A 13,317-nucleotide genomic window follows, 5' to 3' on the forward strand; every position below is an offset into this window, starting at 1 on the left:
ATGAGAGTCAAATGGTCTGTGATTTAAGAAATTTATTGTACATTCTCTGCACATAGATCATCTTGCGTAAAAGAAAATTTACTTTGAAAGTAACGCTTTTCAAACAATCATTCACAATATTTTCTCGCGACCTGTCGGAAATAGGTTCATTTTAGCAGTTGCCAGAGAGCGACAGAAAACAGGTGTCACTGCGCATGCGCAGCTACAATGATGCAGGAAGCCCGATTGTTCATATGTGTAAAAAATTAAAAGATCTTACATCATGTCATAAAAGAAACAAGACACCAGAGGATACTCCAAGAGCATCGGAATTTTGTGAACCATACTAAAATGCATAATTCAGCCTAAAGTGCACATTCGCGTGTCCAGATTCGGATGTAAATTTTTTTGGAGTACCAGTACAGTACTATCTCATGTTTGGGTCTTTATTATGGCATAATGCCAAACGTGCTAGAAGATGAAAACGTGCGCTTGAAATTCAGTGACTGTTAAAATCAGCCAATAATGTGGAATTAAACACTTCCTTTCAAATAAATTGACTGCTGCAGTGGAAAAAGTTTAATAAAAGCCAAATTTCTTTAGCAAACAGACAAAAATAACTTCATTTTTCTGCAATGCGATTAATGCTTGACTGTCAGAAAGGTGGAAATAAAATAGTCTGAAACTAATAACAAATTTTAGCCCTCTGTAACTATGCGAATGTATTTTAATTCACTTGATAGTTCCTGGTCACAGAAATACATTTTGTTTTCATTTGACGTGTCAGTAGTAAACAAAGAGGAAACGCCAAAATCACTAAACGTAAGCATGGGTCACATGGAGACTAACCATCTCCCCACTACAACTCAGACTGCTCTGCACATTTGTCCCGGATCTACGATATTTCCGTACCTCGCACCAAGTGTTTGAGATAGAATGCCAAAAATTTAAAAAATCGACTTTTCAAAAAATGATCATATTGCAGCACACATCTTTCTGAACAGTCCAATACATAAAACACACATGTTTGAAGAAATGCAAGATTTGATAGTTGGTCTTCAGCATGCCAAAGTGCAATGCCACGCCTCTTCACACAGCATTTTTCTATTGCATGTCACTGTATTTCGCTCTGTGGAATTCAAACATGTAATATTTTGTAATGGATGCCATCAAACTATATTCAAGACAGTGGAAATTAAAATGCCCTGCTCCCAGTCAGCCGGTTTGACATCCTGCCCCTCTTTAAAAAAAACTCCCAATTAATATTGGATGGGATTATTGGGAACCGGAAGAACAAGAATACTTCTGGCCAAAACTTTTCTGCAAAATTTCATTTTCTTGGATACACCGAGAAGATAATACATAATATTTCTTACCTCTTATTCCCGTTACTCGTATATTTCCTATCTGGTAGTCTCAACCTATGGATTTTGCTAGTAATTATAACAACAGAATCCCAGTCAACCATATAAACAGCGACTGGCATTCACCCGTTCAGCTTTGCTCCGCTTAGCTCGTGTAGCCCATTCCACTTTTGTCTGCAGGAAAGTTTATTGCTAGATGCAACGGGGATTCCAATGGCAGAGACATTATGTACACTATCCAAGCATTCAAAAATCAACTTATGATTCAGTCAGAAATCGACTTAGAATTTGTTCAAAAATGTTCAAAATCCTACAGGGATGCGTTTCAAAATCATATGAAAAATCAATAGACCAACATCCGCTAGATGCTAGGTGCTTTGTGAAACAAGGTCTTTTTTGTCAAGAATATGAATTTGGTGCCCCCCCCCCCCACCTCACCTCCTTTTGAAATTTTGCCGCCCGGAGCAGATACCCCGGTTTGCCACCTGTCCCCTAGATTCGGGCCCGTTACGCATGCGTGATTCTGCCTGCTTAGGCGCGTCAGCAAAATTTTTCCAGGTAGCATCTGGCTGCTAGCTGCTATTGCTCATTCAGCTAACTGCCACATTTCTGTTGCCAGAAGCGGGAGACGGTACTAGTTATACGCGACTCAACTGCGCATGAGCTCGCTCGTAACTGCTCAAACTAATCTAATTTAAGCAGTTGTAACATCATGCTCATTGGAGGCAATCTGTTGTCATGAGGCACTGCACAGTCTTTCTAAAGCGTTTGACACATTTTTCTGTTGGCAGATGCTTGTATGAGCACTGTGTTTTGATGTTGTACATGGTCGCATTTCCTTTGCAACTCAGGTCTTATTTTCGTTTTCTTCTCTCTCACTCATGTTTTATTGCTTCAGTATTATTCTACAGTAGCGAGATACAGTAATATACTTTGTTAGAGTATTGGTTATTATCAATCAAAGTTACAAAATTTTAACTGAAAACTAAAACAATGAAAAATTCCTGGAATTCTAAAATATTCCCGGGGTTTTCCCGGTTTTCTCCTGGATGAAAAAATTCTCGATTTTTTCCCCAGATCTCCCGGTTGTCCTGGGTATACACCCTGCATTTACCTCAGAATGACATTCTGAAAATTTAAGATGTACAGAACACAAGACAATGATGTGAAACCTAGGTAAGATACCAGAGAGATGTCAAAACATGTCTAATGATAAAAAAACCATTGTGCTCATGGAATGCAGATTTTTAAAAGAAACAATTTATTCTGCTGAAGCTGTCAATACTTTTTGAAACAAAATATTTCATTCTACGCTACTGACCAAATTCATCTGTTAGTCACCTTCAATCAAACATTTACTGCACATGTTTGTACGTATAGCATTCACAGATCTCACATTATGCCATAAAAAAGGACAAGACATTAGAATACTCAAAGAGCATTGGAATTTTGTAAACCAAACTAATAAGCATAATTCAGATAAAAGTGCACATTCATGTGTCGAGATTCACGCTGAAGTACCAGGTATTAAGCTTTTCAGTGTGGTTTTCGGTATGACAACTTTCTTGGAGTGTTCTCTTACGTTTTATTCCTTATTATGGCATAATAAGTGATCTGTTAATGTCATACATACAAGAAAATGAACATGTGCATTTGAAATTGAGCAAATAGTTGGAACTAGCCAACAGTGTGGAAAGAAGCACTTTGTTTCAAATAAATTGACTATTGTAGCGGAAAAGAGAAGTTTATTTTAGGTCATTAAGAAAAGCCAAACTAACTTTGCAAACCAACAAAAATAACTTCTATGTTCTGCGTGGCAATGAATGCTTGACCTGCTAATAATATAAAATCAGAAAACTGAAACTACAACATATTATTTAGTCTTCCGTGATTATGTGAATGTATATTAATTCACTTGATAGCTTCCAGTTATAGAAATCCATTTTGTTTTCATTTGATGTGAGAGCTGTACACGAAGTAAAAATAGAAAAATAACAAAAATGTGTACACAGGTCACATGGAGACAACCCTACTACACTCAAGACGGCTATGCACATAAACTTGCAGCTTGAGAGCGACAAAAAATTTGTCCTGACATATTCTGGCTGCTTCTTGCTACTCAAATAACAAACACCACATTCCAAGCAAGAGCCCACTGGCAGTTGCTCAAATGAACCTAAGCCGTCAAAATTTGAGTGCACACATACATGCCCCCCCCACCCCCCCTACACACACACGTTAATAATGGACAATTGTACAATTATGATGTTCAAGTTACATAAATATTAAAAATAAGATAACTTAGTATGATCTCCTCTAAAAAAGGAGCCTATCTATAATTCTCTCTGAAATCACTAATGGTCCAATAGGCATATGTTGACATAAGAGCCAAGTGAGAATTAACTATGTCCTGAAAATGTATGTATCTCATAAATCTACATTGATTATATAATTAAAAGTAAACACTGTGAACAGCCCCAGAGGACTGCGTGATGCTGACTGACGACTGTGTCATCCTGTGCCACATCGTTTCATTTGGATAGAGTATGGAGGGGCACGGGGTCCGCACGCTGCTCTCCTGGCTGTATGATAGGCACTCTTGTTATACCAGGGGATATTTGGTGATTTCATGTCTGCACATTTTCATATGGAGCATAATTACTGACTATAAGAATAGAGCATGAACCATATTGTTGTATCTCTTGAAAATAGTGTTCATCTGATTATCAAGTAATAACTTTTAGAGCAAATTATCTCACTGTTTTTAACAATTTTGAGGTAGTAATGATTGTGTGCAGTCAACATAAAAGGGCTTGAACAATGCAAAAGATGGGGAGGAGGGGGGAAGGGAGGAAAAAAACTGTAGGAATATCAGCATTTTCTTTGACATAAATAGTAGAGGCTAAGGCATTAGGCATCACACATTAAAATATTTGGCATTTTTTCACACTGTCTTTCATTCTTCTTACACTTCTTCATCTCCTGTTTTCCTGCACATCTTCCTTACTTTCTTCAGATCAAAGATGCTGATACAGAGCAGGGAGGGGGCAAAGATCTTTGACCAAACAATACAGACCTATGAAGGGAGAATTCTTCCGGGAACTCACAGGCAGATGATACTGTGATGGAAGTGAAGAGTGATTTAGATTATCAACAGATGGCCTGCAATACTAACTTAATTTGAGTGGAAAGTTTATAAGAACAGTAGAAGGTTCAGGAGAATGAAATATTGGAGATGGTTAGCTGTCAAGAGAGAAGGTGTGTGTGTGTGTGTGTGTGTGTGTGTGTGTGTGTGTGTGTGTGTGTGAGATACAAGGCTGTAATTCTCCTTGCTGCTCTTTTCAACATTCTGAACAACTTCCTTTTCTAAGTAATAAATTTCTACTGCAAACTTAATATCTAGTCTGACAGTAGCAACATACGAAAATGTACAGTAAGTTTCGTGTACTTTGACTGAACACAACATACAGTACTACGCAGAAATACGAGAGATACTGCTTCCTTGTAGCCAAGACACATCCTTGTCAACACAAACAGTACGAGATCCAAGAGATCACACTACAGAATATATACACTGCACGTCATTAAAACTGCAACACCAAGAAAATGGCAAGCAGAAAGAGTCAACTTGGCATGAAATGTACCACATGCTTGTAATATGCGAATGATTAGCATTTCCATACAACTGCACAAAGTAGATGGGCATAACGCCATCTACATTAGAGCTGAAGTAGACAGGAATGATGTGCCTAAATCTGCCATCAGAGCTCAGTTCGACGCAATCTGCTGGGTTATATACCCCAAATTATCTACAAATTTAATTGTGTAATCTTCCTAGTGTACTATATATGCACAATGAGTGAAATTTCATTTAGAAATATTTATTATATCAGCTGGAAATAGTCACACTTTACAACCAGTTTTTATCACATTTAACAATCAGCATCTTCAGATCTAAAAATAAACCAAACCAAACCAAAACATTAATAGTGAAAGATTTTGTTTGTTCTTTTTAAAGATCTTTAAATTTTATATACTGTCAGTCTACATTATCTGCTTTTCAGGAACAATTTTAAAAACATTAAATTTTAAATGTTTTCAATCTATGGTATCTACAAAAATAGTTATTTATTAATGTTATGTTTTATTTTTAGATCTGAAAAAGACCATTAAATGTGACTGGAACTAGATATCTAGTGTGACTACTTGCAACTGATGCTGTTACAATAAATACTTCAAAAAATTTGAACATTTGCAGAATCTCTCATGACATTACGTCAACCATTACTGAAATTTCATTCTTTAGTATCCTTCCTAACAATATTAATGGCCAGCAGTGTACCTCGGTTGATGCTGTTCCCCAATTTCCAACATATAATAACAAGTAAGAAAATCGTGTAATAAGAGCTTGCGAAAGTCCCCGACCCAGTATTCTGCGACATTTGTCTCCCTATGACTGTGGGAAGGAGCTACCACAATTGTTCATGTAACTGACCAAAAAATATAGAACTACTAGTAAGATACATAAATATTGAAGGGTTTCATGTTTATGGAAAATATTAATGTCTTCAGCCAACAATTTCAAAATACAATCTATCAAAACCCAAAAACATTGGTTGTGCTGATAATGAAAACTGAAAGATTAGAAAAACATCTATAAATGCCAACTGCCATACATAATCTACATATGCAAAGCATTTCATCGCATTTTAAATTTACGCACATATGATTCAGCATGCGAAAGTCCCCGACTCAGTATTCTGCGACATTTGTCTCCCTATGACTATGGGAAGGAGCTACCACAATTTCTCTCTTACTAATTTCATGCAATGCCACTGGAAGAACATTTTAGAAACATACCTGCTAATTAAATATCTTCATTGTTATTGTTTTAATGTAGCACTGTAGTGTTCTGTATTAGGGTCAACATCACTATACACATACGTAAGTAAGTCAAGAGAAAGAAAGCAATAACTTTGAGCTGTAATAGTCACACTCAAAAGTATCTTAAACAATACCGTGTAAATAATGCACCTCATGTTTACTAACTCTTCTTTCACAATTTTAAACATGGCTGATAGCAGCAACTAAATAAATTTTTGACAAACAAAGTTTACAGCCAACGGATTGCGTAAGTTAAATGTAAAAACCTTAAGCAGGTTTTGATGCTAATGAGGATACCTTCTTTGTGTGACCTCCTTTTGAAGAAGGTAACCTTAATGGTATCGAAATCTGGTAAAGGCCTTCACATTAAACTTACACCACCAGTTGGCTGTAAACTTTATTTATTAAGAATTCTCATTTCTTTGCAAAGTACATAAGATATACCACAAAAGAGGAAACTAGAAATAGCATTTGCGGCCAACAAACAGAACATAAATTTCGCTTCAAACAGCTGAAATTTTCTTAATTGTGTGTCTTAATAGGTAGTAGCTTTGTCCATTACATAGATGATGATGATATTAAGAACCAACAATACAAATATCCTTTACAACTGCATGGATTTTTAAGTCTTAATTTAAATGAAACCTTGGAATATAATATACAAACTTAATGGTTAATCATCTGTATATCTTAACAGATTCATTGTAACAAGCTCCACGGTAAATGGCTCAGTTTATTACCTGCTGTCATCATACATACTAATAACATAATTCTGAGTGACTGATGAATGTTTATGTTAATTTCAGTTCTGGATGCTCACCTTCCTCTTCAGTGATACACTCAGACTCTTCCATGACTTTTCGCAGTAAAGGATGAGCCCATGGCTTGTTCACCATTTCAGAAAGAATATGGCACATGTGGGCATTAGATCCCGTGAGTAACGATGAACATCTCTTCAAGCTAACAATCAAATGTGTTTTTGTAGCTCTTGAACTTCCAGGCCACTGCTTGCGTAGAACAACATTCAGGGTGTGCCTGTTTCAATAGACAGTTGTAAATATTTGAACAGGCTTTCAGCATGACCAATCTTTTTCACATTCATACCTAGACTGAACATTAACTGTATAATACATTAAATCTTGCAAATTATCTATGTCAAAATCAGAAGAAACTTGGATTGCCCTCAGTTCCTCTCTAAGGTATCTGTGATGCCCATCTGCGACAACCATGAATAAAAGTTAACATAATACAGCACGAAAACATTGGCATCAATATTAAATGTAATGAAAGTACTTCTTTCATATAAATTATAAGGTAGTTGGAAATTGCATGAAATCTGTACAGAAGAAACAGCAGACAATTGCTAGTCAAAAGGCACATGTATGAAGAAAAGTAGTTAAGCAAAAGTGTATTTACAGCAAATATCTATATTATCTTGGGATTGCATGTACATAGCTAAATACAGCAATCTGAGCAAAGAAGAATGAAATACTTAAACCCATTATCAATGCACATCAGTACACTCAATGTAACTTCCTGGAAGATTAAAATTGTGCGCCGGACTGAGACTCGAGTTTGAGTCTCAGTCTGGCACACAGTTTTAATCTGTCAGGAAGTTTCATATCAGCGCACACTCTGCTGCAGAGTGAAACTTTCATTCCAGTACACTCAAGGGTTGCTGAAAATTAATTATGTAGTACTGGGCACCATACAGCATGCACTCAAATTGCTATAGGAACAAATATGCACCACCATCTCAAATCTGTGGCACAATTATTGCTAGATATCTAATCTCTTGCATGGTGCTATCATTCTACCTCCATCATCCAAATTGTTGTGTGACCTGTCAAACAGTTGAAGTACTACATATTAAAAGTTCTTTTTCAATGTTGTAATATTCAGTAATTGAAATTCTTATTTATTACTGAACAGCGAATGGCTAGGGAAAAGAAAAAGCAGAATTTATCTCTCCTTCATATTTGCGTCTGATTTCTGTCACATAAATATTTAATTTTTTTTAAACTGATTCGATATAGTTTTAAAAGAACATGAAATTTCCCTGTTACTCAAGTATGTTACAGCTTGTACTTGATAACTTGTTTCACTACTCTCATTCATGAACTTATATTAAAAATATGTATTAACTTTTACTGAAAAGGAAATAATATACATATCTCAGCATTACACCTGTCGACATTGTACAATCATGTCCACAATGAACTCAAACAATGTTTTGCAAGGACTTCATGCTCACTGGGAATGGCAGTCAAAACAATTCGTGCTCCAAATTTGTGTTGTCTTTCAGATGCACATAAAACACATTTCTTGAAATAATCACAGCCACTAGGCACTGTATTTAATGTTCCATTTGATAAACATAAATGCTTCTCAATTTGCATACTTTTTCACTGTTACTTAAAATCACATTCCTTGGGTGCAATGTCTGAGCTGAAGCCTCAAACCCTTTCTGATTGGGATCTTTGTGTTTCATGATAAGCAAGCTTTTTGCAGTTCTTGTTAATTTATCAAACACACCTTTGAATTCTGCTTGTTCCAATGTAGTTAGTTCACACAGTATGTTTTCTATTGCTTCAGCTTACTCTACTTCACACAAGATTCGAAATTTAATTCCATAGTTTTACGTTTGGAATAGAATACATCCAAGATTGGGTACCTGTACCCCTTGTGTAAATTAGATCAGGCAAACCAACTAGCTGGAACTTCTGTCACAAAAACCTTATGGGCATAAATCTCAGTCACACATTTGTCTGTTAAATTTTACATAAAATTTACAACACAATTACTACTGTATCTCATTTCCGGTATTTTAAATAAACTTGCAGTATCATCAAAATATTTTTCCAAATAAACACAGCTTTAGAACAAATATTACTCCCAAGTAATGACAACAGAAAAAGAAAGCTTCCTTTAAAATCATAGTCTTTAACCTAACAAATTAAAGGCACCTATATTTACAGTCTCTAGCGTTTAAGAAGGACTTCGCTATTGTTACTTAATTTAAATCAGATATAATTGCTGTCCACCATATGCCAATCAAACTGAATTTGTGTGTGATGAACACTGCACATGGATCAGATGATCACTTACAATAAGTTGTCAATTTTTGTAACTATGTCTCATGTACGGAGCAGAGTCATTTATACATTCACTGCACCATATAGCAGTTTGTGCTGATATGGTGTATCTACAAAGTGGGAACAGTTTCTATTACATCTGCTGCTTCAGAAGACTTCACAACAGTACTGTGATTCCATCACAAACAAAGTTTATCTTCTTTACAATTACAGTTTTGCTAGTGAATTTCTTTTGGTCAGAGAAATTTCTAAAACATACTGGACTTCCACATAAAAAGACATCTATGGCACATAAGGCACACTAGTCAGAGATTCGGTGTTACAGTATGAATTCAGCTAGAAATAACTGAGGACAGTAAAGTTGGTTTAAGTTTGCCCTTTTCTACAATTTCATTTTATCCATTATCAAACAGAATCACTTTCAAATTCATTTGCTTACTGTAACATACACATGTGAAAATTTTATCTTTACTGATGTATCTTGTCGTACAACAGCATGTAAATGATATTTTTCACAGTGTACCACAGTAGAGTAGAGGAAAGGGAGTCAAACAATTTTGTACAGGATACTTTTAGTCTATCAAGTCAGCAAGTACTTCATGTGGAATTTTCATATTCTTTCACTCCATATGTGCTAACTATTAGTCCTACACAAAAAAATGAATAGGACCTTTCACATAGGAAACTGAATTTATTTTTTACTGGTGTACGTTTTTCCTAGAGGATACGGATTTCAAGTTATTCGTTATTCGAGAGAGCGAGCGAGCGAGCGGGGGGGCGGGGGGAGGGGGGGGCTTCAAAGACACCCCTGCTGCTCAAGATTTTTAGATGTTCTTCATGGCACTCCCTCTTACCACTGTAGAAAAATATGGATTATTTCTCATTTGACTTTTTTTTGACTTCATTGATTCAGCTGTTTACTCCAACTGCTTACTCATGCACTTACAAACCATAGAACTGATACTTGTATAAATTTTAGTTAACACTTGGGTGAATTTTAACAACATATAATTAACAGTTAAATGGTTTTGCTTGTATGGCCTCCAGACTATAGTGCTTGTTAAGGTTAGGCATGGATCGAGTTGTCAATGAAATTAGTTTTTGTGTAATATTTACAAAAGTCATTTTTCCTTCATTACCCTCACAGGCATGTTTAATAATGTTAATGAAATAATTAACTAAGCTGGTGGCATAATAGCCCATTCAATGAAGACCAAAAAAGATTTAATACGGAAAATAATTTGTGTGGTTGCACATTTCTTACAGCTGTAGGAGAGAATGCTATGAAAAATGTACTAAAAGCCCTGACCTGAGGGGATTGGGGGTGCGAGGGTGTGCACCTGAAGGTCACTATTGCATGATTTTCTTGAATAATTTGAAAACTATGGCATCCTGTGAAAACATATCCCAGTACAAAATTGAACTACATTAAATTTACCACAAAAACAATTATATTCATATTTTCTTTACTACTAATAGTTTGTGAGTAGAGAGAGAATGAATACGAAAATCTCATGCAATGCACATCTGCTGTAGCTTAGGTAGTTTTTGTAAGCCAGTTTGAGGTACTTTCCCAACCTGACCAAAAGTCTCCTGTACAGCATTGTTCAGCTTGACTTCCTCCACTCCACTGCAGTACATTCTAAACAATTCTCATTTACACCCTGTACACTGAAAACGTGAAATAATTCTACTTGCAGAATCCTGAAGTGAACTGTGCACATGTGAGTAAGAGTGAGTGTTCCTGCCGTTGTGGCCAAAGTTGCAAGTGTGTCTTCACAACCAGCTGAATCACGTACATGTTAGATGCAATTGCAGTTCTACAATTTGATGCTGTAATAATGTTCGTGCAAGGTGTCGTCAGGTCACCCGAAAACCATGAATAATGTTCTGCCATCAGTGGAGTGCTATAGTGCTACACAGTGTACATATTGATGGCAATCATTCACTTTTTCACTTATGTGGTGATGGTGGCTATTTCCAATCAGCTAGTCACAATGGTGGCAGAAGCAATGAATAATAATTTGTCATTGAAATTTGGTACAAGAGAGAGCGCGACCACAGATCAAGGTTATCAGTTCATGTCAGAATCCACAAAGCAACTTTGGTCATTCATTAAGAATTCGTAAACAGGACAATAACAAAATGGAAGAATGAAACAGGTGCACAGAACAATAGGGGAGCTGTTGAGTCGTCATAATGACTGGGACACTCTTGTTACTTTAAACAGCACCAGTGTACAATTCAAAGGTGTAGGGGATTCTCACCATAAGAGGTAGTGTAGGGTTGGAAGATGCTGTCACCAACTGAGACAGTGAAAGGCAGAGTGGAGGAAAATGGAACACCATTGCAGAATTTTGTGAAAACCTTACAAACAGTATGGTGCCAAGTGCAAACATGATCACCCTAGGGCAACAGGAACATCCTAGGGCAACAAGAGCATATTTTACAATGGTGTGCAGTGTTATCGCAGTACCATATAGGGCAGTGAGCAGTGGTGATGAGCTCTCAAAGAAAAAGACGAAGACGAAGAAGAAGAAGAAGAAGAAGAAGAAGAGGGGTGTGGGGCAGAGTGAGGGGGAGGGAGGGAGAGGGGGAGAGGGAGGGGAGGAAGGGGGGAGAGGGAGGGGAGGGGGGAGAGAGAGAGAGAGAGAGAGAGAGAGAGAGAGAGAGATATGGGGGAGGAGAGGAGGGAGAGAGATACAAACACCAATTTCTGAAGGGGGAGGACTGGAGAGTAAGAAGGGAAAGTCGTGTTACAAGATGAGCACGCAGCTTGGGCACATTCTACATGTGCTTCGCCATACACACTTAAGATTGAAATATAGGTCCGTGTAGAGAAGGAAGAAGGGTGAATGTTATTTCCCTTCTTTAGGTAACACCACTGCCAAAGACAGTTGGAAGGATTGCCACACTGAGGGTGCTCCTCCCCCTCTGTAGCTATGGATGGGCAAAAACGCTGTAGGTGTGATCGCTCGACGGTAGATTCTTGTTTACCCTGCAGGAAGATGTCAACATGGACATTAAAACTGATGTTCAACACCTGAACATTGAAAAAGGAGGTTGAGTATGAATGAGGCCCTCTTGAGATACAGCAGGAAGCCCAGCCAATTGAGGTGTGGTGTATGATGGGGTATGTGACGAATATCAGGTATTGCAGGTCACTCACTATCGCCTACAATGGCAGTTACCACAGGCCATGGACTTGACCTCGAGTCACAAATCTTGAGGAAGAGTAAACAGGGAGGGATAGATGCAATGGGAGGATACTGAAGATTGTCTTCAGGACAGCTGATGCTGATGGTATAAGACAGGTAATGACACATTAGTACACATACAAATTGAGAGGCATCAGAAGCCTGTGAGTGGCATAAACCCAGCTAAGTCATATGGAACAAAGACTACTGAATAGCACTTACTGTGGAGCTAACCTCAAAGAGGGCATCTGATACATTGCGCCTGGACTTAGATATTGTACTAGTACGACTCGATGCGTTATGACACACTGCTTTAGTGTGCCCATGCTGGATGCTTAAACAGAGAAGTAATGGAATTATAGGAAGCCTTGCACCAAACACTGTGAGGGCAGCTAACTCCAACTCTGCTACTGTTGGGACAGTTTCTGTCAGGGATGTGTCAGGCACAGTCCAGGCTACCAAGCATGCTGGAATTAACTGTGACTCCAGAGGAGAATGTATTGCCATGAAACTGAATGCACTGTCCTTGGACTAATATCTCACAAAAGTGCAGATTGGTGCTGATTATGTCAAATTCCAAGTACTACTGTATTTTACAGACTGTAAGACACATTTTTCCCTTTGAAAAGTTGCCTACAAAATTCAGGTGCATCTTGTACTCTAAATTAATATGAAAATGTGTGTTTGATTTATACTTCTTGACAGTCTTAAAAATGTAACAATATTATGAGAAAGAAAGTTGCCACTCACGATATAGCAGGGATGCTGAGTCGCACGTAGGCACAACAAAAAGATATA

At 37.3% G+C, this 13,317-nt stretch overlaps 1 protein-coding gene across 1 annotated transcript in view; it reads right to left on the reverse strand.

Annotated features, from left to right (window-relative positions):
• The window catches only part of LOC126184214 (serine-rich adhesin for platelets-like), a 216,105-nt gene that overhangs the window by 52,406 nt on the left and 150,382 nt on the right, over positions 1-13,317 (reverse strand). The window contains exon 3 of the mRNA XM_049926582.1: positions 7,048-7,262. Within this exon, the coding sequence (XP_049782539.1) occupies positions 7,048-7,262 (215 nt within the window). The remainder of the gene's footprint in view (positions 1-7,047; positions 7,263-13,317) is intronic.

This window comes from Schistocerca cancellata, chromosome 4 (assembly GCF_023864275.1).
Source record: "Schistocerca cancellata isolate TAMUIC-IGC-003103 chromosome 4, iqSchCanc2.1, whole genome shotgun sequence".
NCBI classification, from domain to species: domain Eukaryota; kingdom Metazoa; phylum Arthropoda; class Insecta; order Orthoptera; family Acrididae; genus Schistocerca; species Schistocerca cancellata.